The 26317-nt window shown below is 38.1% G+C and overlaps 1 protein-coding gene across 3 annotated transcripts in view; it reads right to left on the bottom strand.

Annotated features, from left to right (window-relative positions):
• Window positions 1–26317, bottom strand: part of STX18 (syntaxin 18) — a 64563-nt gene that overhangs the window by 25766 nt on the left and 12480 nt on the right. For 2 of the 3 annotated variants that reach the window (XM_061379751.1, XM_061379750.1), the window contains exon 2: window positions 6106–6173. The exons of the other annotated variant lie outside the window; for it this stretch is intronic. In XM_061379751.1, the coding sequence (XP_061235735.1) occupies window positions 6106–6173 (68 nt within the window). The remainder of the gene's footprint in view (window positions 1–6105; window positions 6174–26317) is intronic. 3 annotated transcript variants of the gene reach the window in all.

Below are 26317 nucleotides of genomic sequence, written 5' to 3'. Positions count from 1 at the left end.
TGGGTTGTAGTAGCAGGGGATTCTACTTTGAAAGGGACAGAAGCACTCGTCTATCAGCCTGACCCGGTCTCAAGGCAGGTGTGTTGCCTACCAGGGGCATGGATCAGGGATGTGGCAGAGAGACTGCCTGCTCTAGTAAGCCCCATGGACTATTACCCACTTCTGGTGATTCATGTGGGTGCTAGGAATATAGGTAGTAGCAGCCTGGGGAACATAAAGAAGGACTACAGAGCCCTGGGAGAGGTGGTTAAGGGCTCTGGAGCTCAGATAGTCTTTTCATCTATTCTCCAGGATAGAGGGGAGGACCTAAAAAAAGCTAGGAGGATTAGCCGGGTTAATAAATGGTTAAAAGGGTGGTGTCACAGTCAGGGGTTTGGGTGTCTTGAACATGGGACCCAAGTTTGTAGGCCAGGTCTAGTGGGGGCTGGTGGAGCTGGTGATACAGCAGTTTTGGTAGGAGGCTTGCCAGACTGGTCAAGGAGGCTTTAAACTAGATGTGTTGGGAGAGGGGGGCATCATTCCGTCCCAACACACCCAGTCAGTTGCCAGCACCTATAATAAATGCTCGGAGCAATGTAGAGATATTCCGGCTGCTCCAGCCAATGAGCCGGCTTCATTTGGAGCTCGGCTCAGATGTCTCTATACAAATGCCCATAGCATGGGGAACAAACAAGAGGAATTAGAGATGTGTGTACGTCTATGGGGATATAACAGGCATCACAGAAACATGATGGGATGGCTCCTATGACTGGAGTGTTAGAATGGAAGGTTACAGACTCTTTAGAAAAGACAGGCCTGGCAGGCGCGAGGGGGGGTTGCCCTTTATGTTAGGGATAGGCTGGGGAGTATGGAACTCTGTCTGGGGACAGGTGAGCAGATAGCAGAGAGTTTGTGGGTCAGGGTTAAAGGGAAAACAGCTATGGGAGACATTACTGTGGGGATCTGTTACAGACCGCCTGATCAAGAGGAATCTGCGGATGAAGCACTCTATAGACAGATAGGAAAAGCCTCATGCTCACAGGCCCTTGTTCTCATGGGGGACTTCAACCACCCTGACATCTGTTGGAATGACGGTACAGCCCAGCACAAGCAACCCAGGAGGTTCCTCGATTGTGTGGATGACAACTTCCTTCTGCAAGTAATAAAGGAACCGACAAGGAGAGGTGCCATGCTTGACCTTGTGTTCACCAACAGGGAAGGGCTCCTTAGAAATGTAGCGCTCCAGGGCAGCCTTGGATGCAGTGATCACGAGATGGTCAAATTTGAGATCCTCAGGACAGTGAGAAGAGCGTGCAGCAAGCTCACTGCCCTAGACTTCAAGAGATCAGACTGTGGCCTCTTCAGGAACCTGCTTAGTAAGGTTCCATGGGATATAGCCCTAGAGGGCAGGGGGGCTCAAGACTCTTGGTTGGTCTTCAAGGATCACCTGCTCCAAGCTCAGGAGTGTTGCATCCCAACTAGAAGGAAGTGCAGCAGGAGGGCCAGGAGACCTCCTTGGATGGATAAGGAGCTCCTGAGGAAAATTCAAATGAAAAAGAGTCTTACAGAAAGTGGAAGCAAGGACAGGCAGCCTGGGAAGAGTACAGGGTTATTGTCCGGGAAGCTAGAGACCAGGTTAGGACTGCTAAGGCCCAGTTAGAATTAAACTTGGCTAGGGATATTAAGGATAACAGGAAGGGATTCTACAGGTACATAGCAAATAAAAAACAGACTAGGGAGAACATAGGCCCCCTCAGGAAACTCTCAGGAGAACTAGCTACACAAGATTTGGAGAAGGCTGAGGTTCTGAATGACTTCTTTGCCTCGGTCTTCTCTAGCAAAGGCTCTGACCGCACCACCCAAGTCTTGGAAGGCAGACGCAGGGACTGTGAGAATGAAGACCTTGGGCCCACTGTAGGAGAGGAACTGGTTCGAGACCATCTTAAAAATCTGAACGTGCACAAGTCCATGGGTCCTGATGAAATCCATCCGTGGGTCCTGAAGGAGCTGGCAAATGAAGTTGCTAAACTGCTGGCCATCATATTTGAAAAATCATGGCAGTCAGGTGAAGTTCCCGACGACTGGAAAAAGGGGAATATAACCCCCATTTTCAAGAAGGGGAAAATGGATGACCCGGGGAATTACAGACCAGTCAGTCTCACCTCTGTGCCTGGCAAAAGCTTGGAGCAGATTCTCCTGGAAGGCATGCTAAGGCACATGAAAACCAACAAGGTGCTTGGTGACAGCCAGCATGGCTTCACTAAGGGGAAATCCTGCCTGACCAATTTGGTGGCCTTCTATGATGGGGCTACAGAACTGATGGACAGCGGTAAAGCAGTTGATGTCATCCACCTGGATTTGTGTAAAGCGTTTGACACTGTCCCACATGACATCCTTGTCTCCAAATTGAAGCGACATCAATTTGATGGATGGACCACTTGGTGGATAAAGAACTGGCTGGATGGCCGCATGCAAAGAGTTGTGGTCAATGGCTCAATGTCCAGCTGGAGACCAGTAACGATTGGTGTCCCTCAGGGATCGGTGTTGGGACTGGTCTTGTTTAACATCTTCGTTGCTGACATGGACACTGGGATTGAGTGTGCCCTCAGCAAGTTTGCCAATGACACCAAGCTGTGTGGTTCAGTTGATACACTGGAGGGAAGGAATGCCATCCAGAGGGACCTTGACACGCTTGTAAGGTGGGCTGATGCCAACCCATGCCAAGTGCAAGGTCCTACACCTGGGTCAGAGCAATCCCAGGCACAGCTACAGGCTGGGCAGAGAAGAGATTCAGAGCAGCCCTGCGGAGAAGGACTTGGGGGTGCTGGTCGATGAGAAAATGAACATGAGCCAGCAGTGTGCGCTTGCAGCCCAGAAAGCCAACCGTATCCTGGGCTGAAGCAGCGTGACCAGCAGATCGAAGGAGGTGATCCTGCCCCTTTATTCTGCTCTCGTGAGACCTCACTTGAAGTATTGTGTGCAGTTCTGGTGTCCTCAACATAAAAAGGACATGGATCTGTTGGAACAAGCCCAGAGGAGGGCCACGAGAATGATCAGGGGACTGGAGCACCTCCCCTATGAAGATCGGCTGAGAAAGTTGGGACTGTTCAGCCTGGAGAAGAGAAGGCTGCGTGGAGACCTCATAGCACCTTCCACTATCTGAAGGGGGCCTATAGGGATGCTGGGGATGGACTCTTCATCAGGGACTGTAGTGATAAGACAAGGGGTAATGGGTTAAAACTTAAACAGGGGAAGTTTAGATTGGGTATAAGGAGGAAATTCTTTCATGTTAGGGTGGTGAGACACTGGAATGGGTTGCCCAGCAAAGCTGTGAATGCTCCATCCCTGGCAGTGTTCAAGGCTAGGTTGGACGAGGCCTTGGGTGATATGGTTTAGAGTGAGGTGTCCCTGCCCATGGCAGGGGGGTTGGAACTAGATGATCTTAAGGTCCTTTCCAACCCTAACTATTCTACGATTCTATGATTCTAACAGGCCAATTTCAAGTTTCTTTCCATGGTAACTCATGCTGTCAGTGGAAGATGACAGCATATCTCTGGTACTGCCAAAGCTCTCAAAGTTCTACTCAGAGAAGAGAACTACAACAAGATAAACTGAATGAAACAGAAAAGGTCCTTATCACAGAAAGCTGAAAAACAAGGTGTAAGAGAAGGCAAATGAACCCTGATAAACAGGAGAGGGTAGAGGTGCAATGGCCTTTAAGTCAGCAAGCTTAGATCACTGCATCATTAGTTTCATGTATTTTGCCATTCACATATATTACAGCTAACAGTTAAATCAAGAAGGAAGAAGGTGAATAAACAATTACTAATTCTTAAGCTTTTTGGACTCCATTTAGGTGTTTTACTTAAATACTTAAAGTTTGGTCAAATGGGTCAGGGCCTTTTTTCAGTTGTCTTTGCTGAAAATCTCCCTCTAAAATGAATTAAAGACGTACCTCCTGTACAGGGTATTTTATGTATGCCAAAAATAAAAACTCTATTATTAAAGAGTTTATATTCTGCAAAATTAAGGTCAAAGAGGCAATCAAGAACCTGGATGTAATGCATTATGAAGAAGTTTTAAAAGACATGCATTCTTAACTCAAAAGCCAAAATTCATCAACACATCGTGCTATAGTTGGAAAAACAAATAGCAGGGTTGACAAAATACAGGAGTCAACTTTCATGAACAAAATTAAGCTTCCTACATAAATTCCAGAAGAGCCTTTTAGTATTAAATTCCTTAAAATTTTTCTCACAGCTTGAGTATTGAAAAGTTATTAAAACTGTCTTGAATGAGTGAGGTATTTGCTAAGACTGCAAGACTGACAGCACAGATGCCATGATCCTCTTTACATCCAGCAAGTGGAACAGCATAAGCCATCTAGTATGAAATTTGGAAGTACTACCTATTTTAAGTTTGATCATTATGGACAGGATCAGCTGCAATAACAGATGAGATTTGGAGGATTATTTTACTGTTTAATAAAATAAATGACACTTTTTTCATCTCCTTAGTTAATACCTGAGGAGGGGGATGTGCAAAAATCACTGAGAATTACCATGATGACTGGTTAAGAGAGTTTACAAGAACTTTAAGAGTTTTAGAAATCAAAATAGCCTGGACAAATTTCGACTCATCATGTCAATTTTATGCACATAACTCTTAATAAATTACAAATAGCACACAAAAATTAACTAGCACTGACTGTTCTTACTGCTATTATTTGCAGTTTCTCAGCCTATGCAATCACATGAAGTCTTCACACAGTAAACACAGTAATCTCAGTACTATATTGGTAGCTCCATCTAGTGTTGCTCATGACCTATTCCAACAGAACTGAACAGCAGAGTCAAAACATCTAGCTGTACACTACTGCTTGCTGTATACAAAAGCAGTTCCTCATACACCTTGCACACAGATTAGACAACGCCCAGAGCTTCATTTTTCACTGGCACTTACACTTCATGGCCTCACACTTACAAAATGTGCCAAATTTTTTGTTTGTGTGAAACAACAAAATACTGCTTTTAACCATCTCAGGGAGATAAAAAAGGGTGCCAGAAGTCTGTCAACTTACTCTGGCACACATTTTCATACCACTGATTGTATAGATTGCTATTACTGTGACAGACCCTTTCAGGCCTCTTAAGTTGCTTCTCAGAAAGACTGTTCCTGCAGTATAGACTGAGCTTAAGGAATAGCAGCAGATGGATCTGTTCCTACTGTCTTCTCCTAGGGTATGGATATCTGTCCAGATAACGCCCCTATCTGCTATCTGTGAAGCCTTTTGAAGAAAGGTATTAAACTGCCTTGGGACTTCAGTGTGTTTAACCCAAGATGACTTTAGACTGCATTTTCACTACCTTGACTGCAGCAACAGCTTAGGTTTAGGCCAGGGTTGTGGCAGAATCAGAATGCAGCCAGGGCTGTCTCCCCCATGCAATACTGCAATCACACTACACAGGAAACTGAGGTTTTAGAATATCCTTTAAAAGGGAAAAATTACTTACACTGTCTCATTTGGATATAAGTTTTGAATTTTTCCTAATGGCTGAAGAGCACTAAAACTTTCTCCATAGAATAGTAACTATCAGAACTGAAGCCTTCAGTTTTGTTTCAGAAAAGCAAATCCTGTGGTGCTGTCCCCTGATGTGGTGTTCTCAATAATGACCCTCATCTGAAATTCACATTCCAGAGTATGAAGAGTATGCATCATTCTTCTCCAGGTCCTGCTGATGCTACTGACAGTATCCTTAGTGGTAACAGGTTTAGTGTCACAGAATGAAAGGGAAAACCTGGATCACTGTATCTACTATTCTGCTGTCACAGGAACCACTTCAGAAACATACTCTGCAGGTCCTTAGAAGGTGTCAGACTCTGACTGCTAGGTTGGTTCGTTTCAGAACTCACTCCTGAGAGCCAGAAATCTTCAAATTCTGAGTCTCATTTTATTTAAGAAGAAAATGGTGCTGTGACAGCAGTATTCATCGTTAAGTAGCTTACAGTAAGCCAATTAATAAGCAGTCTAGTTTTGGTCTTAGCCATTATGCCTATAGATTTCTAAGCAGTTCACTTTATAAATCAGAAACTAAGTAGGTCTATTTAACCCGAATGCACACTTACCTGTACGCATTAATGTAATCTTTTCTGTGTTGCAGAAGAAAATCCTTCAGCTTTCCAATGTGGGAAATCTAAAGGAACAGAAATCATAATTAAACTGCAGTCAGAGAGCTGATTTTTTTAATGTTTAAAGTGCAGTATTCCACACTTCAGGTGTGATTTTGTAAACTATTCTGTAATTAAATAGAATCATAAGATTTACTCTCTTAACAATTTTCATTTTGCAAGCAGTCAATACATAAAAATCAACTACAAAAGATCTGTTGTATGAAAGTGCAACTCAGAGAAAAGTAATAAAAATATTTTCTATCCCAGAAGCATAAACTAAACACTACTGAACACTAAATACAACTACAGTATTAAACATAATAACACAAAACATTACCTAAACTGGCAATCCACAGTTTAATTTATAGAGCATATGTCCCTATCAAATTTCCATTTCTGGATTTCCGCATCACTGCGAATACATTTTACTATAAATCCACTCCATTTTCTTTACTAAAAGTCTTTACAAAGATCCTCTGAAAAGATGAGAAAAAAACTTCTAAAAATCTAAGAGAACTTTTCCAAACTTTAGTCTGATTTAATATATTTGGTGCAGTGTAAGATGTTGCTTATTTTAGAGAACAGAGGATCTACAGAAATCTAGTTTAACTGGATAAAGAATGTGATGACTACCACTATGACTTCCTTGGCAGGTCTTGAAGGAGACATGATGGGGGGGTGTAAGAGGAGAATTATATACATTAGTGGTATATGTTTTCAAAGAGGATGCAGGGGGAGCCTTCCTAAAGCATACTCCCAAATATTCATTAATAATCAGTGTAAAAAAGCATGCAAGGCATTTTACAAAACAATACTTGGTTTAGTTTACAAATACAATAAATGCAGCTTACTCCATGTATCTGGGAAAAGGCATCAGAAGCTGTTCAAGCCTTAAAATCCCATTTTCATGCAAATGTTCCTTGTAATTAAACAAACAAAAAAACCCACAGAGAAAGAACACAGAACAGCTTGGATAAATAGAAGATTAATTCCCCAATTATTTTATTCAAAAGGTCTCCTTGAAAGAAGTAAGAGGAAAAAAATGTGCTCAGTAAGACCACAGTGATTTGTACAACTAAAAGCATTTCCTTGTGCAAATAAATATGCATACATTTTGCTAGTATTATTTGCTCTGCTTCATTCTTACTACAACTCATTGTATTGAATAAGAATTTTCCCAGTTTTCATGTTTAAAGTTCTCCATGTGATTAACAGCACAGGAAATCTCACCCCATTCATAGCAAGCTGAGTTCTGTTAGTACTTCCAGTAGATCCAAGGTTTCCTAAACTGTGTTAGCACCGCCATGAACAATAAAAAGGGAAATACTGAAATTACTACAGGACAATGAGGCACAAAAAGTAAGCTAAACCATTCTACAGATGTTCCTTCTCATTGCCACTGGAGCAATTTTCTACATTAATCTCTTCTTCAGCTCAGACTTGGTATGTCATGAAATCTGCTGAATAGATAAATTGAACTTGATTATGAAAGCAAAACACTTAAACTAGTCATACAGTGTTTCAGTAGAACAATAATACTTCAATAAGCAGAAAGTACTACAGAGGACAAAAAGGAGAAATGTAAAATAAGAAACACATTTCCAAATGTTTCCATTAATATTTGAACAATCACTAAACTAGAAGAGCGATTCACAAAATTTTATGAGTAATAAATCTTAATATTACTGCAATAGCTACAATTTAGGAGTGATTAACAAGCAGAAAGAATCAGAATGACAAGCAAGAACACTGTCTTACAGTAATTAATTCATCTAGTCACAAAGAGCATTCTATTTAGGCTAAAATTGTTATCGTGTGTTTGAATTGCTCTGACCTCACTTTGCCTCTCCTTCATTTGTAAAGCTATTTTCATGAATTTAGAATGACACCATTATGCCCATACTCGCATCAAGCACTTAGTTCCCAAGATTTGCATCAGAAGTGAGACTTCTTGTTCTACTTTCCCCCAAATTCTAACAGCAGCTTCTGTGATCCTGTGCTGCTGCTATTTCTATGTCGCCTGTGTACTATAGGCACAGTTTTTAACTTAATTTATCATTATCAACAGAATTAAACAATTTTTATGAAAAAGAAGGTCTTATCAGCACAAAAGGAAATACCAACTTTATTTAAAAAAAAAAAAAAAAAAGGGGGGGGGTCAGGTATGATGTTTAATCTGCAGACACAAGATACCCTTTATTACACAAATAAAATCTTGAAGATATCTTCAGGGTCAACCTGCAAGTATTCTTTACAAAGTTATCATACTCCTGCACTCTTTACAAAGTTATCATGCTCCAGCCTAAAGGTAATAAAAGCATCTCCTTATTCCAACTGAATGGCTTTATTAGAATCCTACTGCTCTTATTATGAACAAGAGCCATCAAATTTCTAGGCTTACTGATTACCAACTTCTATCCATCTGTTCCTGCTTCAAAACAGTCCTTTCCTATAAAAGCTCTGCTTCCCTGCATGTGTGTTAGAGTTTACTATCAGTTATCCTACCTCCAACTTCTGTAGTCCCAGACCAATTACCTCAACTTTTTAGTTTCTTCTCACAACATGGTTCTGAGGTTGCCTAACCTGTTACTTCTTTTGCATTTGCTCCAGTTTGTATCCATCCTTGCTGATGACTTAGAAGCGCATTCACTGGTGTTAGTTACTTGCAACTCAGCTAGACATAGTTTTTCTTCCAATATTTTCATTGATTAGTTTAAAGCTTACCCCTTTGTTTCAGTCTCTATATACATACTCTACTGTTGAATTTCTTTCTTCTCCCCAGACCTCCAGACCCCAGACTCATTCAGCACTTGCTGTAAGATACCCTCCGTCTCCTTTCCCTCAGTACTCATCAGTAACTTACAGCAACTTACATGAGTAAGTTTTACTGATCCATCTTACTGTGAGATTATTTTTAAAACCCATCCTGGTTAGTACTGTTCTTATACTGGGGAATGCAAAAAGTAATTCCACTATTAAGCTCTCTTCTGCCCAACACTTCTTTCAACACAGAAGCACTGCTTCTGCTTACCTACCTCATTCAGTTAACATTTTCCCTGCTAACCTCCTCCAGACTTATTAGCACTTTATCAAACACTGTACAATCGGATACTAGGTCATGTTAATGAAGAAATGCAGATTTTCTTACAGATTCAGGTTGGTTGGGCACATCCTGTTTTTAGTAAGATAGCAAATTATACTGAATTGTATCTTGCCTTCTATTTACATTTATCCCATTATAATCTTTTCGGAATCCTGAACCACTTCTGGGTCAGGCTGTGCCGATGCCATTATCAGTTTCCCTCTGCTGACTTAATTATAGGCATTAAAGTTGCTTCCCTCTGATCAAAGGGTAGATGAAAGCAATTTGAAGATGAAGCACAAACACATTGTGAGCAATATGAGTACTGGCCTCTTGTTATGGTTCCCGTTCTCTGTCTCTGGAAATTGGCTTCTTTCTTCTCTGAAAGTCTGGAGTAGGGAAAGCAGCCTCTCCTTCAACTCTGAAATAATGAAATTATTTCCTTTCTTCCCTGAAGGGATAGGAGGGCTTAGAGAAACGCCCTTTATAGCTGCAGCACTCCTGCACTACATTAAAACTAAATGTATCTTATGGGGAAAAACACTGCTGAATTTCCAGGTATAACTGACAATTTATTGAGAATCATGGGAAAAAAAACCCCAACCACCTTTCCTCCCAATATTACCAAAGTCAGTTATATTTTTATACTAAAAGCATATTCTTGAGCTCCTGTTCATTACCAGAATACAGCATGCTACATTCTTTCTGACAATGAAGACTGCTTACGAAACAGCAGGCTCTCTCCACTTTCTTCCCATTCTTACTGGCACGCCCTTGAGTTTCAATACCACACACCAAAACACTGAAATGACTTTAATTACTCTTCTAGAAATGGGGGTTAATAAAGCTTAAAGACCAAATCTAAAGAACTGGTTTCTTTCATTTCAGCTCCATAAATACCTGTATCATCACAAGGGAGGGCAGCAGCTAGATAGCATCAGTAGGAACTTCCTAAAAGACACATCTGCCATGAAAGGAGATAAGTTTATTACAACTTTAAAAACTCAACATAATCTCCTAAGCTCAGGTACTGAAGCTGCAGACTGCAGGCATTATTTAAAAACTCCCAAGTGTAGTTGCAATTGTCAAAAACCAATTGATTCCCTACAGGGAAGGAGCATCAGTTTTCTGCTGGATGGTAACAAAAGCATCAGCATCACACAAGTCAAAAACACTCTATAAATTCACATCAGAGCCTGTAACATAACTTAAAGTTACTTTCTGTTCCAGTTTGTACATTAAAGTTTACTATCTTCATTGTAAACTACCTCTTTCGTGCATAAATCTGTATTTTGTTGCCACTGTAGAGTTTTCAAACAACTCTTATTAAAACATAAAAGCAAATATTGCATATAATGCAGGTCCAACACAAAAAGAAACTGTGAATGGCTGCCATCTGCTACCACAGGTGGCATGCACAGCTCTATTTATACTTGGTGCCTTTGCTAGAAATGGTAGGTGTTCCTCTATTTAGAGATTTTTCTTATGATTTTAGAGTAGGCTGCATTTTGAAATAAGAGGAGAAAGAGAAAAGCATTCCTTCCAAAGCAGCATCTTCAAAAGATACATATACTTTAGACGCTGACTATGCTTCCTTCAGTATCTTAGCAATATATACAGCATTTCTTTCCACTCCCGATCTTTCTTTCCCAAAGAATTGATCACTCATGAAACAGTAGGTTCCAATTTGCATACGTTTAACCCACTGCAAGAAGCAGCAGCATTGTTTACGATTAAAATGATTGGAGTAGGTTCCCGTGACATATTGTAGAGAATTCGACAGTGCTGAACAGTCACTTTCATTGAACAGTGTTTTATCAAGTTTACCCTTCCACCAGAACACACGACTATTTACTACCATATAAAATTGACTGTTACACTTTTCACTGTATTGCCCCTCTGAAGTTTTAAAAGATGTGCTTTGTTAAAGGAAAACTGAAAAATACTTGAAACCAAAACATAATAGAAAAGCTTTTGCAAAAGTCGTAAGAGACTTCAGTGTGGCATTCAGTAGCACTGACAAGCGCTGCTGATGGAAGTGTCTTATTAACCACAAAAATAAAAAATAAAGTTTTATATTTAATACATCCAAAAAGCTTGATCTTCAAATGTCTCACCTAAACAGAGTCCAGCTACAGATTCATGAATAGGTGACTACATTCTACAATCCCTTCTGCAAAGGGCAGAAAAATTAAGATCATCATCATATTAATATATCTAGACACTTATGTTTTCAATTCCAAACATACAGTCAACCCAAACATACCCACTGCCCATTTCAGAAAAACTTAAGGATTTCAATAAGACATCAGGGGATACACAGGACTGCACACTTCTGACCAAAAAAAAAGTACAGTCTCAGTGCAAGAGGAGATACAGTAACTGGTGTAAGAACATAAATTTGTGCCTATTATAAAAAGAAAATGTTTCCAATGTCTAAACCATATTAAGAGAAAAAACAGAAGGTAATTTTCCACAGTTAGTGCATGTACTGAAGGCATTTTCAGAAGTCTGGAAGAAAACCCTAACGAAATAGATACTACAAACAGAAACAATTTCTATTAAATAAATTTTAAAATTAAGAGCAATACCTAAACTATTACAGTTGGGAAAAAGTAGTTAGAAAAGTTTTGACACAGAAATGACTCCTAGTGAGAAGTTTTCCACTACAAACTACTGTTGGTTAGATAGAACATATGAAAATCTAGGTCCCAAACAGCTTCCTTCTAGACTATATCTTAAGCACATTTAAGGACAATGTCAGCCCACTAAATTCACACAGGCTCCTGCATGATGTTGCCCAAGAACAGACAAGAATTTGATTTTAAAGTACTATTACCTGGGTTCTACATTTCAGAAACTGGAACTTTCAAAAGACAAATGACAGAGTTCCCTGATATAGTGACGTACAACAAAGATTAAACCAATTAGATTAAACCAAAGACTAAATTCAGAGCTGGAGCTCTTCATTTAATAGTGTGGAAACTGTTAAGCGGTTTGGATGGTGATATACTAGCAGGCCATGAGGTGGTGCTGTCCTACCAGAATTCACCGTAGAGGAGCACTGCCTGCCTTCAAACGTCAACGGGCCAGTTTTCAGCTGATTTGTCTCTTGAGGGGATACGTTTGGTTTAGGTTTCCCCAGCAAACGTGAAAGTTTCTAAAACAGGTCACGCAGATCAATTGCTGTCGTAATCTGAAACCCAAAAGAGCAAATAATACCTAAACTGCGGCGTGGGGGTGGCCCGGCGCTGGAAGCGGGTACGGGGAGGCAGGAGAGGAGACAGCCAGCCTGGCTACCTCTAATCTCAGGAAAATTGTGACTTTGTTCAGTTCCTGCTTTACATCAGCATATATGTTACAGCAGCAGCAACGGGCAGAGGAACGTTTCAATCGCATTTTATTAGTAGTAGTAGTCTTGCATTCACAGCAAGCACAACCAAGAATAGGGGTGTTGTATTAATGAAACGTGCAGCATGTGGGATAGGAACATTCAAAAGTGAATTAATTCAATTAAAAGCCAGGAAAATTAAGACTGGGACATTTTGACTCTTCAAGATAAAGATAGTACAAAACTTAATTTTTTTAAACTGTGTAATATGAGTATTCTTCTTATTTAAAATAACTTTTTTTTTTTTTTTGTAAGAATGGAGTAAAATTTTAATGAATCACTGCAAAAATGTGCATTAGCCATTGTGGGATATGGGAAGATAAATCCTGTTTGCAGAATACCACAGGCAGCCTTTGGTGATCATTAACAGATTAAAAAACCCTCTAAAGTGGAGTAAGAAGCAGAACCAATTTCCCAGCACCTGGTCTGGAGCAGAAAAATGCTTCCTTTTGCTTAATATGAAATTGGCAAAGAATAGAAAGTAAAAAAGCATTGCTTTGCACAGTAAAGAAAACAACAGTTTAAAGGAAAGAGTCTGGGGGTTTAATTCCTGCTTTTCTTCTGCATATATTTATAAATACAGACTATGGTTCAAAAATTTACTCACTGAGTTTTGCTATTCTCAGTTCACATTTGAAGCAACCACTAAAGCACACTCTGATCTATCTGTACTTAGTTATTTTGATATTTTATTCACTGTTTATTATACAAAGTGGAAAAATTTGGTAGTGATAACTCATTGGCAGCCTAAAAACCTCACATTTCATTTTACCATTCTTCCCTTAAAAAACAATGAAGAGCTGGTGTAAAATTTGGTCAAGTGCATGATTAAGAGACTATTTTGGGAAATTTGTGACACAACTGCAAAACATTTTTCATTCAAGACTCTTCTGAGTAAAATGAAATTAAGTCCTAAGAGTGTGAAAACTCCAGGTCCCCACTGACCACAGTGAAGAGTGAAAGTACCCAGTACTACCACTGGATGAAGGTTTTACTGCAGTGCTATTTGGAGTTGGGGCTCCTCTACCGTTTAAAACTGCTTATGGTACTTACAGAAACTCCTACTGTATAGAAAAATTATTGTGAAGGCCTTGATTTTTTTTTTAAGGTCAAAATTATCCTAGAGTGTATAATATTTTCTTTAAACCATTGAAAAATTGCAGGTGTTTATAAATACAGGAAAAAAAACAAACCTTAGTTTACAGGATGATTACTTACAAACACTGAATTTCAAGTCTGAACCAGAAAACTGCAGTACATATAGAAGATAAAGAGGTGTGAATTTTGTCATGGTTTTCTTAGGTCTTGTGGGAACACACTGATTTGATACCTGCATCTACAGAAGCACACCTAAATACTCTGAAAATGGTCTATAGAACATAAAATAACCTCCAGAAAAACTTAACAGTAGGCTTTCTACAATGTAACATCATGCTAAATGCTTTTAGTAATTCAGTCATTTTGTCCTGTGGCAACAAATACTTTCAATACAAAAAAAAAGGCAACATCTGATTTTAATAAAACTTTCTCTTTTCCTTTTTCTTGTTCATGGTCCGACTCTAATCATAACTTTCTTTAACATTTATATTTTTACACAATCATCCAAAACCTCATTGACTAAAATATAAACCCCACAACAATTGTGGGGAATGTTTCGGTTGAGAGATAAAAGTAAATTGGTCAAAATACATATTTGCAATAATTGGCCATTACCATTGCTGTTCAAAACACTCCATTTACAACCTTAGAGTAACTGCATTCAACTCTGCCTGTGACTTTCTGTAAGAGGTATTTCTTTTTTGTCCCTTGTTCTCACTCTGAACTCTCATTTAGTGCTATGTTTTCTTGATTCCAAGCTGTTTTATGATAAAAAAGAGATTTCGAGTCTCATTTAACAGACACACAGCAGTAAAAGGTTACACTGATGACCATCATTATGAAATCCAGAATCCAAATTTCTGCAGTTTCATGTAATGCACTTCACTTTGCGACTAAACTGCAGCTGCTCCAGCAGAAGCCATAACAGGGCATCAGAGCACTTAAGCCTGTGGCACCCCCTGTGCTGACGTGCTCGCTGCTGAAGCTGCAGCCAGACTGAAGCCTCCTTTGCACACAGCGACAGACGCACGCTCCTCTACCAGGCCCTTTTCAGTCAGAGTTCTACCTTTTCAGTGTATTTACACTAATACACCTATATACTGATGCAGCATGAACTGACACTCTGTTCCTAAGAATAAGGGAAACAAGCACCATTCTGTTTCAGTGTCCAAGTATTTTACTGGATTTTCATTACTGGTACAATAATATTCTTGGTGCAAAAAATCCTTCCACTAATTTTCAACACCTTTGTGTTACACAGATGAAACTCTATTTTAGTGCTTCCTCTAGCAGTTATGCCAAGTAAATTTCTCCCCCATTAAAACACTGGACTGGACCAAGAAAACATCCAGTCAGGAGTGAGAAATTGATTTCTTAATGATGCCTTCTCTAATGTAATGAACATGTATAAATTAGGTACAAAAGCCTGATTTGTACATAAATCATTATACTGGAAAGAAGCTAATTCTGTAGACATCAGATTTTCATTCATGTGCTTTACAGTATAGGCAGAACAATTAAGACAAAGGGCCTTCGGTTTTTTCCCCCCCTCCTCATGTAACAGGAAACCCCAAAAGCTGGATCATCAGCCCTAAATCTTAGGAATGAACTGGGCCCTGGTCACTGTAAGCCCTTACATGGCTGATGCGGAGTGGCACACTGACAGGGGGTATTCGCATCTTCCGTAAATCTAGACGAAGCTCCTCAGCCAGGCACACAGCTCTCTTCCCTGCTGCCCCCTTCAAATGGGCTGCTTGGCTGCTAAGGATAATCCTTTTCTAACTCTTGGACCAGACAGAGATACTAACAGTCATTCTAAATCCAGTCTGTTAATACTATCCCGTTCCTCCACCCTGCCCCTTGCTAAGAAACAGAAGTGTCTTATAAAACAGGCAAACCAGGACAGGTTCCCAACTCTACAACAAGGGCTAGAAGTTTATCAGATCACAAACTGGCCTAAAAGCACCACTGAGAATGAAGGCACCTTACTGTGTCCCCACTCTAGAATCACCTGACATAACCAAAGTCCAGCCATAATGTCTGAGCAAAACCCCTTTCCTTTAGAGTACATCACTTTTCCATATTTCTATTAACTACCAAAGGTAACTTAATATGGCATGAAAAGTGTCTCTGGACCCCTGCATTTGTTCACCACAAAATGCTACTCATACCGATTTTGATCTACCGAGATGTATTTGCCAACTTGTTCGACCTATGAAAAAATATGGTCCCCCCAACCACAGGGGAGAATAATTTCTACTTGAAAATATTCCAGTAGATAGTCATGTAGAAATTTCTCCCAAGAAAGCTCTTGCAGGATTTGGGAGGAGTAAGATGTAGCTGTAATTAAAAGGGAAATTGATGCTATATTTTCACATCTGAGTAATGCTGACAATTCAAAAGCATGTTTCTGATCACAGAAAGCAGAAACTCCTGACACAAATGTAAGCTGTGAAGTAAAGGCACTTTTCCTTTCTCACTTTTTCTCAGCCGTGAATCTCAGTCAGATTTTTTTAAATGTCCATTTCCTGTAATTTTGGTAATTTTAGAGTATAATTATTTTTACATTTTTATGATGCCTTTGGGGTATCATTACAAATATTTTTTAAGCATTTAAACTTAGAAAAATAAAATTAAGTAATAGCTTCTCTTAAGGACTGTCAGCCCTGCTCTGAATAAACAATCCCTTTTAAAAGCAATCCAGAGATTTATATCCACTGTAACCATAGAAATTAATCTTGAGTTTAAAGAAGAGTAAAACATAATTTCATGAAAATCAGAACACTCCTATTGCAAACGAAAGGTCAGTTTCTGTTTTTTTTAATTCAACATACAGCTTTGTACACCATCGTTAAGAGTTTACTTGATGGGCTGCTTCTTACAACTTAATCATAGTCACTTAGCCAATGCGAACAAAGCATTCACATTTCTGAGTATCTTAATTTACTAGAGATAGATGTCAGCCAGTAAGAAGAAAGTTAGGATTTTAGATTAGAGAAGCTGAAGTTAAATGTAAGAAACATTTTTAATAATAAGAGCAACCACGAGAAACTGCTGTGACATTGCGAGGCCCACAAGATGACAGCACAAAAATCTGTATGAGTTTTTCATCGAAAAAGTTTGGGAATAGCAGAGAAGAAAAAAGCACAAACTGGGAAACCTTTTTGTGTGTCAGCACAGCTAAAAAAAATGACACTATGTTCAGTGAAAAATAAAGTGCTCCCTACAAACTATTTACAAGCCTGCATGAAACATTCTAGCATGAAAAATTCTAGCATGCAGACCCTCAAAACCAATGACAATGCATAAGGAACTTCAAGGTTAAAATAATTCAAGATTTACAGCTTAGCTAAGGAAGAGCTAAAAGACCATTAGCATATACTGCACTTTCAAAAAGCAAGGAAAAGAACTTTAGGTTATATACTTAGGTTGATATACTTCACAATATAACATCAAAACAAGGCGTCATCGCCTAAAACGTAGGAAATTTTTCACATCACAATAGATTGAAACAGTTTCCTGTGGGAATATCAATAACAGCCACATAAACTTAACATAAATTCTGAGAAATATACAAGTATATAGTAGAAGGGATCTTTATCAAAAGAAATACAACCTAACAGCTCATTTCTCTAACTCCCATCTGTATTATGATGAACTATTACGTGGCACTTCTGGCTGTTACATTATCTGTACATAAAGCCACCTTCCAAGCCTCCCTCAATAATATCAATAGGAAATTATCAGACTGCATCAGGGAAGTGAAAAAATAAAATCATCAGTCTTATTTACAACTAGAAAGCTAAACTCTGAACTTGATACTCTAAACCAAATTATTCCATCTATTGTACAATGACAGATATGTAACTGAAGAAGAGAAAAAGAATACTAAGCTGATTCAAAAGCCAGAAGCTTCTAAAAAGACAGTAACTGCTTGTAAGCCAGAGTAAGAACTCTGAAGTCCTCAGGAGATGAAAGCTTCTGGTTTCTTCCTCCTACTCCAGTCCATAAAGGAGAACAGAAGCCAAACAAGAGACTCATCACCCAAACCCAAGGCTCACACAGAGACAGGAAATCTTGGTGTGGAATGCAAATGGGAAAGATGAAATTCAGTGAACTGAGCTTTGCAAACCTATACAAGACACCTGAAAATACAGCAGTCAATTCCTGGCTCCTAGCTAAGTCACCTGTTCACTGTAATAGACTACTTCTCCCTGCAACTTATTGCTCAGTTCCGAAAGCATTTTGTCAACCTCTACAAAGCCTCAAATTCATAGGAATCCACAACTTAATGTAGTGGGAAGCTTTTTGATGGTATGTGTCCACAGAAAGGAAAATACATGATGTGCAAATAGGGAGAGAGCACAGAAACAAACCAAAAAGCCTAAGACAACACAAGAACAGGAAAGAAAAGGGCTGGCTGAAATAAAAGGGAGCAGCATCTGCACTGAGACCTATCACCACCATACACTGCTACATCAAGTCTGAGATTTTATCAGGTGTTCAACTCCAAAGGGCCTCCAAGAAGAAAGGGCTGTAGCTAAGGAGTTATTTTGAGGGCTGCTCAGGAAAGCAACACAGTCCCCATTCTGAAATTACAAAGTGACTGACTATAAATACAGCTGAGTGCCCACGCACCCATGAGACAGTCTTAAGAAGCGAGATGGTGAAACACACTGACACATCTTGTATCTATTGACAGATTCATGTTCACAAGCACTTCACGGTGCCAGCACACTTCAGTTACCCAGCACCTAAGTACACTGAGATAAAAATCATGTTAACTACCAGTGGAGGCAGGAGACTGTGCTTATTCTGTAAACTCTGACGAATCAGAAGAGCTTCAGAAGACAAGCATCTATTAAAACACTGTTTGGCAAAATGAATCCGAATTCTGATTTTACTTGAAAAAATCCGCTAGAAAGAACAAAACAGGCACTGCTTCCCTTCCCATCTCATGATTTTCTTCAGATGTGTTTTACAGGCAACATCACAGGTTTTAACTGCTTGTGGTACATGGAACACTTTTGTTCCTGAAGATGTTTGAATGTTTCAAAGATGTTTCAAAGAAGCCTTACTTTTCACCACTCTTTGCTAATGGGCATTGCTGTAATGTGTAGGGCAAGAAGGAACCATCAAATAATTAAAACACCACCATGTTAACAAAGACAGACAAATTGTCTATGAGTTTAGAGATTAACCAAGAAGCTTTTTGTTAAGATTCACTGTCCATTATAAGCAGTTTCACTGTGTCTCACCAACCTGTACACAGTGAGGGAATCAATGTTACCTTCCCTGTCTTTTGCTGAAAGAACTAGATTGCTGTGGTTGGGCTGCAGCAGCTAAATGCTACTGCATTCCTAGGAGAAAATTACAAAACAACTGGATAAAAAATACTTATGCTTCAGATATGCATATGCAGAAATAGGAATATCTCTTGTAAGATGGATACTGGTTTGTATACAAATACCATTCTGTGAACAGTCTCTCATATTATTTGGGTTACAGGCACTTGATTTATAGATGTCATAGCTATCATACCAGTACTCTACAGTCCTGCTCTGCATTACTGCAGATGAATCAGCAATACTGAAATATATTTCATCAGTATTCTGCCCATGCACTGGCATGATGTACTTAGGAAGATAAAAAGGTAAACGTGAAGTACTTCCCCAAAGGGGAGCTATCTCACTAGCTTCAGAATGAACATTTTAAGGCTATGAAATCAGAGTGAAAATGTGAAAGCTTAATACTGGGAAGAGAATTTAACATAAGACTGGTCAAGATTACATGGCAGATGCCAAGCAGGTATCTGACTGTATGAGTAGATGGAACAGGAGCTGCTGTAACAGAGGTGTAAAAAATACATGCAACACTGAAAAGTGAAGGAAAGGGAGAATTGAAGATGGAAGAGAGCATAAAACCAGCAGCATAAGGGTATGGTCTGAGGTAAAGAACAAATGGAAAAACACTGTAAAATACATCCTGGCTAAAGCAATAATTATGTTTTTCAGTGCAAATATGACACAGATGCCAGAGACACAAGAGCTAGCCTGCACTTGGAAGAATGAGCCCTTCCTTAGGGTAATCAAACAAGCAGACAAAAATTAATAGGGGGAAGAAACAGCCCCCCCCCAACCCTTAATTAAAAATCTTAGGATGTAAAATCTTCTCCTTGAAAGTGTTCAAATACAAAATACTGTATGCTCCATACATGTTAGCAAGGAGAGGGTTATCGTGACCTCATGTTTTTAATAGCTTGTTTTACTCCTTGCCTCATCAGCATTTGAACCAGGCTATCCCAAAATTATAACTTCCCCCCCCGAAACACGCAACAATTTCAAATGCCTGCAGCTCTAATGTTACACCCATGGCAGACATGCAGTTGGCTGCACTGTATAGCTGTATAACTGCAGAGCAGTCATGCAGATACTGAATATCACGATCCTTTTACATCCCATATATTCCTCAGTCCCCTTCATAATGATTCAAATGCTGTTCCCGCAATAAGCAACTGAAGTGTCTGACCCAAATATAGCATCAACGAGCACAGAAGAGACTGACAGAAATGTCTAGTGATAGAAAAACAGAGAAGGAAAACAAAACCCATTGTCTAAGTAGAAAGTTTTACTAATGTAACTTTGTTTAGTTATATTTAGGTGCACTGCATCGTTAGCTGAACTGTGACTTTTTATGAAGTTTAAGTAACTGAACATGAATTTTATCTAAATTGTTTGAGGAATCTACATTTCAGAAATTAAAAAAGTGTAGCTTTAATGACTGCATGCATCTTTTTACTGCTTAATTAGTAGCCATTATTAATACTAATTAATGATATGAAAAGAAAAAGATCAAAAAGCACGAGCTGGACAAGAGAGGAAAAAGAAACAAAGGAAAAACTGATTCTATAGATTGAAGCTTCACAAGGACTGCCCTTTTGCTTTTTATTCTTTGTATTGTAAGACAAATTAAGCAACAACAAAAAGACTAAGCCTGGCTTCTGCTGCAGAAGGAAAGTAAACCAACTGACTGGGTATTTGTGGGCAAACCATCCTTCCTGCAGTTAAAGTTTTCTTACCATTTAAATAAACAAGCAACTATGAATTCTGTACTATGTGATAGTAAAAAATCAGAAACCAAAAACTATAACAAAGGAATCAAATGGAGTGCAAATGAAGAAACTGCCAACAATAAGAAATCGGTGACTCTCAGATTGCAGGAGTGAGATGTCAACAGAGAGCTACGATGAAATGCAAGACAGAGCCAGACTCCTGAAGAACACTAGTTTCTGCCAAAGCCAAGTCCATGGATGATAATATAGTTAATATTCCCTTCAGATTTAAAAATTATCCAACAAGGAAAATTAAATGCATTTACTTGAATGGAGGCAGTTAAAAAGATCTGTGCTGTCTGCCTCGTTCAAAGAGTGTGATCCAAGGCAGAGGACATATGTATACTTGTAAGAGCTGATTTAAGTAATCTGGTTTGAAAACAGCCCACACAAAAACATCTACTGAAGTACAAACGACAAATACTTTCACGTTAAAAAAATCCCTTTTCATTAAACTGAAAATAGCATTACAAATAAATAAACAACACTGTTTTCCTCTTACATTACAAATCTAAAGTGTACGCAATGAACACAAGCAAAAGTCTGCTGTACGGTGTTAGTTGAATGTAACTAACCGAAATTTAGTAGTTTCTTAAGACAGTCACAAAACAAAGTCCATTTGCTAATGAGCAAAGAGGTGGAATCATATCAACTAACTCCCACTTGGGACAAAGAGAGTGGATAAGGTCATGAAAAATCTTGAAAAAGGCCATTTTTACTGTAACACACTTTTTGCCTATTGTAGCAGACATTACTCTCCTAACAATTACTGTCAGCAGCCTTTGCATTTGGGGTGAGAGGAGGAAGAGTGTCACTACACCTTAGGATAAAAATTACGTAGATCAAAGTAAACAATACAAAATCTAGACTTCTCATTTCAGGTAACCCACAGATTAAAGGGAACTGCCTGAGTAGTTTACTCTCAGAGCATACTCATTTCAGCTGCTGCTCTAAAATGCTTTCATTTCTGAAGCTCTGTGCAACACTGAAGCTCTATAAAATAAAACAGAGTGCAAGTAACAGATCCAGCATCCTGGATGTAGTAGCCTTTTCCTATGAAGCTATAATACAGTTTCATTACATAAATGAAGATTTCAGAAATGTGCATCAACAATCCTTTATTTTTAATTACGAATCCTGCAGGTACGCTGAACTGCAGCATCAATGATACTAGAATTTCCAGGTGAACTGTTTTATTTCTTGTAGGTATTATGGCAAAGAGGACGAAAAAAATGCTGGAGTCTTTCTGGAAGTACTCAGTGGTTTTAGACAATGTATGGTGCTATCTTCCATGATAAATCTAATAATATAAATATGATTGTACAACAGATTATGACATTGGTCATTAGCAACAGATGAAAAGTTCTTCTTAGCTCCTGATGTGGAGTTAAGACATGGAAGAAATAAGATGTTCTCGGTGATTTCATAAGTAGGTTCTGATGGAGGACTGAAATTGAAGACTGGATTTCCTGACTTCTGAGTGCCTAACAATCCTTTTTTGAAAGAAAAGGAACCAAACTGATGTTATATACCAAAAACTACTGTTTTCTCATCATATACTATTACAAATTCTTCTTCAAAATTATGATTATGAATATAATTTGATACATTTCCGTATTACCTTTCAGAACACTATCACTCATCCAGAAAACTACTAAACATTACAATAAACACAGAAAACTACTGGAGAACCTTTTCTTATAAAATACAGAGACAAAATATGTTCAGAATAATCAATGGGCCTCTCAGCTTTACAGTTAATACAACATTTCATTAGATCAGCTTTTTCTCAAGTGCCAGAAGGAAAACAAATTAAACATCAAAAGATTCCTGCTTGTCACATCAAATTTACTACTCATAGAAACAGATTGCTTTTTTCACCAAATGCGTGTTGACTTGGAAGTCATCATGAACCACATTCTCAACTAATTACAGCGACTACTACAAAATACTGATTACTATTAAGAATCAGTGAGTTCAGCTAAACACAGCAATTATCATAACCTCCACTTGCCAAGAGACACCATTCCACCAAAGGCAACCCGCACAATTAAAAGTTAAAGACATGGTGTTTATCCTGTCTTTAATCGTTGTTCCTCCACCACTACCCAAGAGATAGGAAATGTACTACTGTAACAACAGAAGTCTTGCACACTGCAGTTGGTTTCTGAAAACTACATACATCTTCATTGCAAAGAATGCTTTACAAGTGAAGGTCGCACATAAACCGTTGTGTAAGGAATCAGAACATCATGTGGGTGATGTTGTTAGGTTACACAGTGAATGCAGCTCAAGATACTTCTTAGCAAGATGTATATTATGTGGTTTGTTTCATTTGTGGGGTAATATAAAAAAATGCCTGGGTTTCAATTCGTGGTCAAAGGGATAACCTATACTTGCTGCTGTAATTTGTAGCTGTGTATGTATTCTTTCACACTGTCTTTATGGTTGAATGGAGAGTCTGTTTGCTCTAACTGAAATAAATTAATAAAATTGTAGAAAAATATATTTTCAGCATAGTTTCTAATCTGGGTCAGCTACTGGCAATACTGCAGTCATGTAGGTTTGGGGTTCACTTTTCTAAAAGAGAAGAAAACAAAGGTTTTTTTTTCTTAATCTGAACATTAAATATACATTAAAATTGAATAGAATATGAAACATATTTATAAATATAAAGATACAGATATAAACATCCATATATTCATATCCATATAAATATATGGGTATGAGCACAGAGAATAAATTACATAATTATGTGCTGATGCTTTCATAATTTCACTGTAGAAATATTAAAGACTCAAAAGAACTGGTTAACCTGCTTCTGCTACATTATAAATTATTTACCCAATAAACTCTTAGGACTTGGTGTCATTTTATTAACTTCACTCGGATAAAAATGTAGGCATAAATGCTGCATCAAGAAGTAAAAACTTTCATGATCTAGCAATGAGATAGTTTTTAAAGGATTTATTTTGCTATCAAACAAAGTTAAAAATAAAATGAGATATAAATTCAAGTTTTAGACTGTGGTCAATTGAGGTCTAGACAAAACCCTATGTTTGTTCACTGCCCAGTCTCCAGTCTGCTCCAAGCTTGAAAAGGTAATTGAACTCAGTCTGTAATTACTGGATTAGATACAGATGGGCTCTGTACATTTCAGGGGAGGAAAGAACTGTTTTGATTCATTTTATGATTGCCTGTAAGGTCAAACTTTTCAAAATGTACTTTCATCTGTTAAATGGTTTCTCAAAGTCCCAGGGGGACATCTTCAATAACTGATGTTTTAAGCAATTTGGGTCTATCAGATGCAGTCTTTGAATGTAATATGCTGTCCATTTTCTAGAATTATAACTGTGCATGTAGGTTAATTGCTACAACTCAGACATATTTTCAAAACTATACTTTTGTGAAAAATTCCAAGGCCTTACCCGACAACTGTTATGCATAAATATCTGTAGAATTATTTTGGTTTAAGGGACAGAATATTAGAAATGCCCTTATTCATAATTCCTTCCTATTTGTCAGAAGTTCCTGAGAACACTGTCTTAGCACCCAACTCAACAAAGGATGAATAGCCCAAACAAATTCAGTTCATTTCCTGAAACCAAAAAAGTAAGAGGAATGTACCTTAATAAAAAATCCTAAAAAAGCATTTGAGAAGATTTCTCTTTCAGTCTCTCTTATGTTAGCCTCCATCCTCACTCTCATTCAGAAGATAAAATGTGGAACAAACAATGAGAATTAAACTTTCACGCTACTAAGAACTTTCTGCAAACTCTTTTCTTCAGTTAAATCAACCAGAACGCTTCAGCCTGTTACAAGTAGGATTTTATCTTGCATCTTTAAATATCTTGCTTAGTTAAAAGCTCAAATGTTCCACAAAGGATATCTAGCTCTGCTCTCAGTTAGGGACTCCCAGAGCTACTGTAATAACAATTTAAAGCAGAAAAAGCCATCATGCAATCAGAACGCAATATAATAGTTAGGTTCATAGACTTAAAATATGTAGGAAACTTAATTCCAAACAACTCACTATTCATGAGTTTCAGTTTATTTGCATTACAACAAATCTTGCTTAGAAAATTCCAATAAGAAAGTGGGGTTTTTTTTGTTAAAACATACATTTCTTAATAAACAACAATATCTCACTGGCAACAGCCTCAGTCAAAAAGTTATCTTTGTAGGATGAGACACATATAGAGTTGTTCTGCCAGAGATTTCATATTTAAACATCAGTAATAAGGATAATAGAAAATTCCCTGCCCGTAGCAGGGGGTTGGAACTAAATGATCTTTAAAGTCCCTTATAAGCCAAACTGTTCTATGATTCTACGAAATCTGTTAACATAATCTCCCTAATTCCAAGTGTGCTAAAGAAGAAGGCTTAAAAGCATAGCAAGCCATTTCACGTAATTTCAATGATTAACAGTTTACTCATACTATTCCAAAGTCCTCCATGTAAGGAGCAAAACCTGAAATGAGAACCAACCACCACAAAGCCCCATCTGGAAGATACACGATAATAAGAGTTACTGGTATACCTGCTCTGACAGAAAGTCACACCCTATCATCATCAGGCTGTGCAGAATTCCTACAACAATTTACAAATCTCACGGAAAGAAACAACTTCTACTATATTTGAAGAACCGGTTGATACAATTGGTTTGTTCAAAACGGTTCAATCCAGAAAATGCCTGCAAACAAACTTTTGTAATAGAAGGTTTTTTGTAAGCGTAAAAGCACCAGTAACAACCTCATATTAAAAAAAAAAAAAAAAAAAAAGTCTTTGGAGTAAACTTCTGATTCTTATTAGAGTCAAAAACAAGCCACGCAAATTCACTCACAAGACAAAATCCATGTAATATTTGCATTATTATCCTTTCTATATCCCTAATGGATGCTTTTAAACACATTCATTCAAAACTGGAATAATATTGAAATTAGAATTCACATAGGTTGCATATGCTTAATTAAGTAAAGCAAGACTCAATTTTTATTTAAGAGCTATACAGAAAAGCCTTCTTCTCATTCACTGCAAACAAAAGTTTCCTACAAAAGAAGCTCATGCCTTATTTTCCCTGCAAAATAAAATTATATTAAGTATTTCAAGTGTATTGTGTGAACCCACAAACCACTCCTGAAACTACTGTAATTTTTCAGACAATAAATTGTGAAGAAATGGTAATGTAATAGCAAGACCACAGCACCATGCGTTCTGTATGCTGTAACAGAAGGAAATCAATACAAGAAGTTATACTAGGTCACATTTTAGACCAACTAATTCACTCTTTGATATTTTTCCTTTTTTTAATTCTCCTCCACATTTTAATTATCTCTAAGAAGTATTTTCCTGTATTTGCTGTGGGCTTCTTTACATCATATTCAAAACCACAAGAAACAGTATCTGAGCTCTCTTAAGTATTTCCCATCTATTCTTTAATGGGTTCCAAAGCGAGATAAAAATTTCAGGAACTGGAAATAACATC

Source organism: Neopsephotus bourkii, unplaced genomic scaffold (genome assembly GCF_033783945.1).
Source record: "Neopsephotus bourkii isolate Nb327-2 ecotype Australia unplaced genomic scaffold, CSIRO-AGI_Nbou_v1 NB_1780, whole genome shotgun sequence".
Lineage (NCBI taxonomy): Eukaryota > Metazoa > Chordata > Aves > Psittaciformes > Psittacidae > Neopsephotus > Neopsephotus bourkii.
The sequence above is the reverse complement of the archived record's forward strand: the minus strand, read 5'-3'. Positions and strand labels throughout refer to the sequence as shown.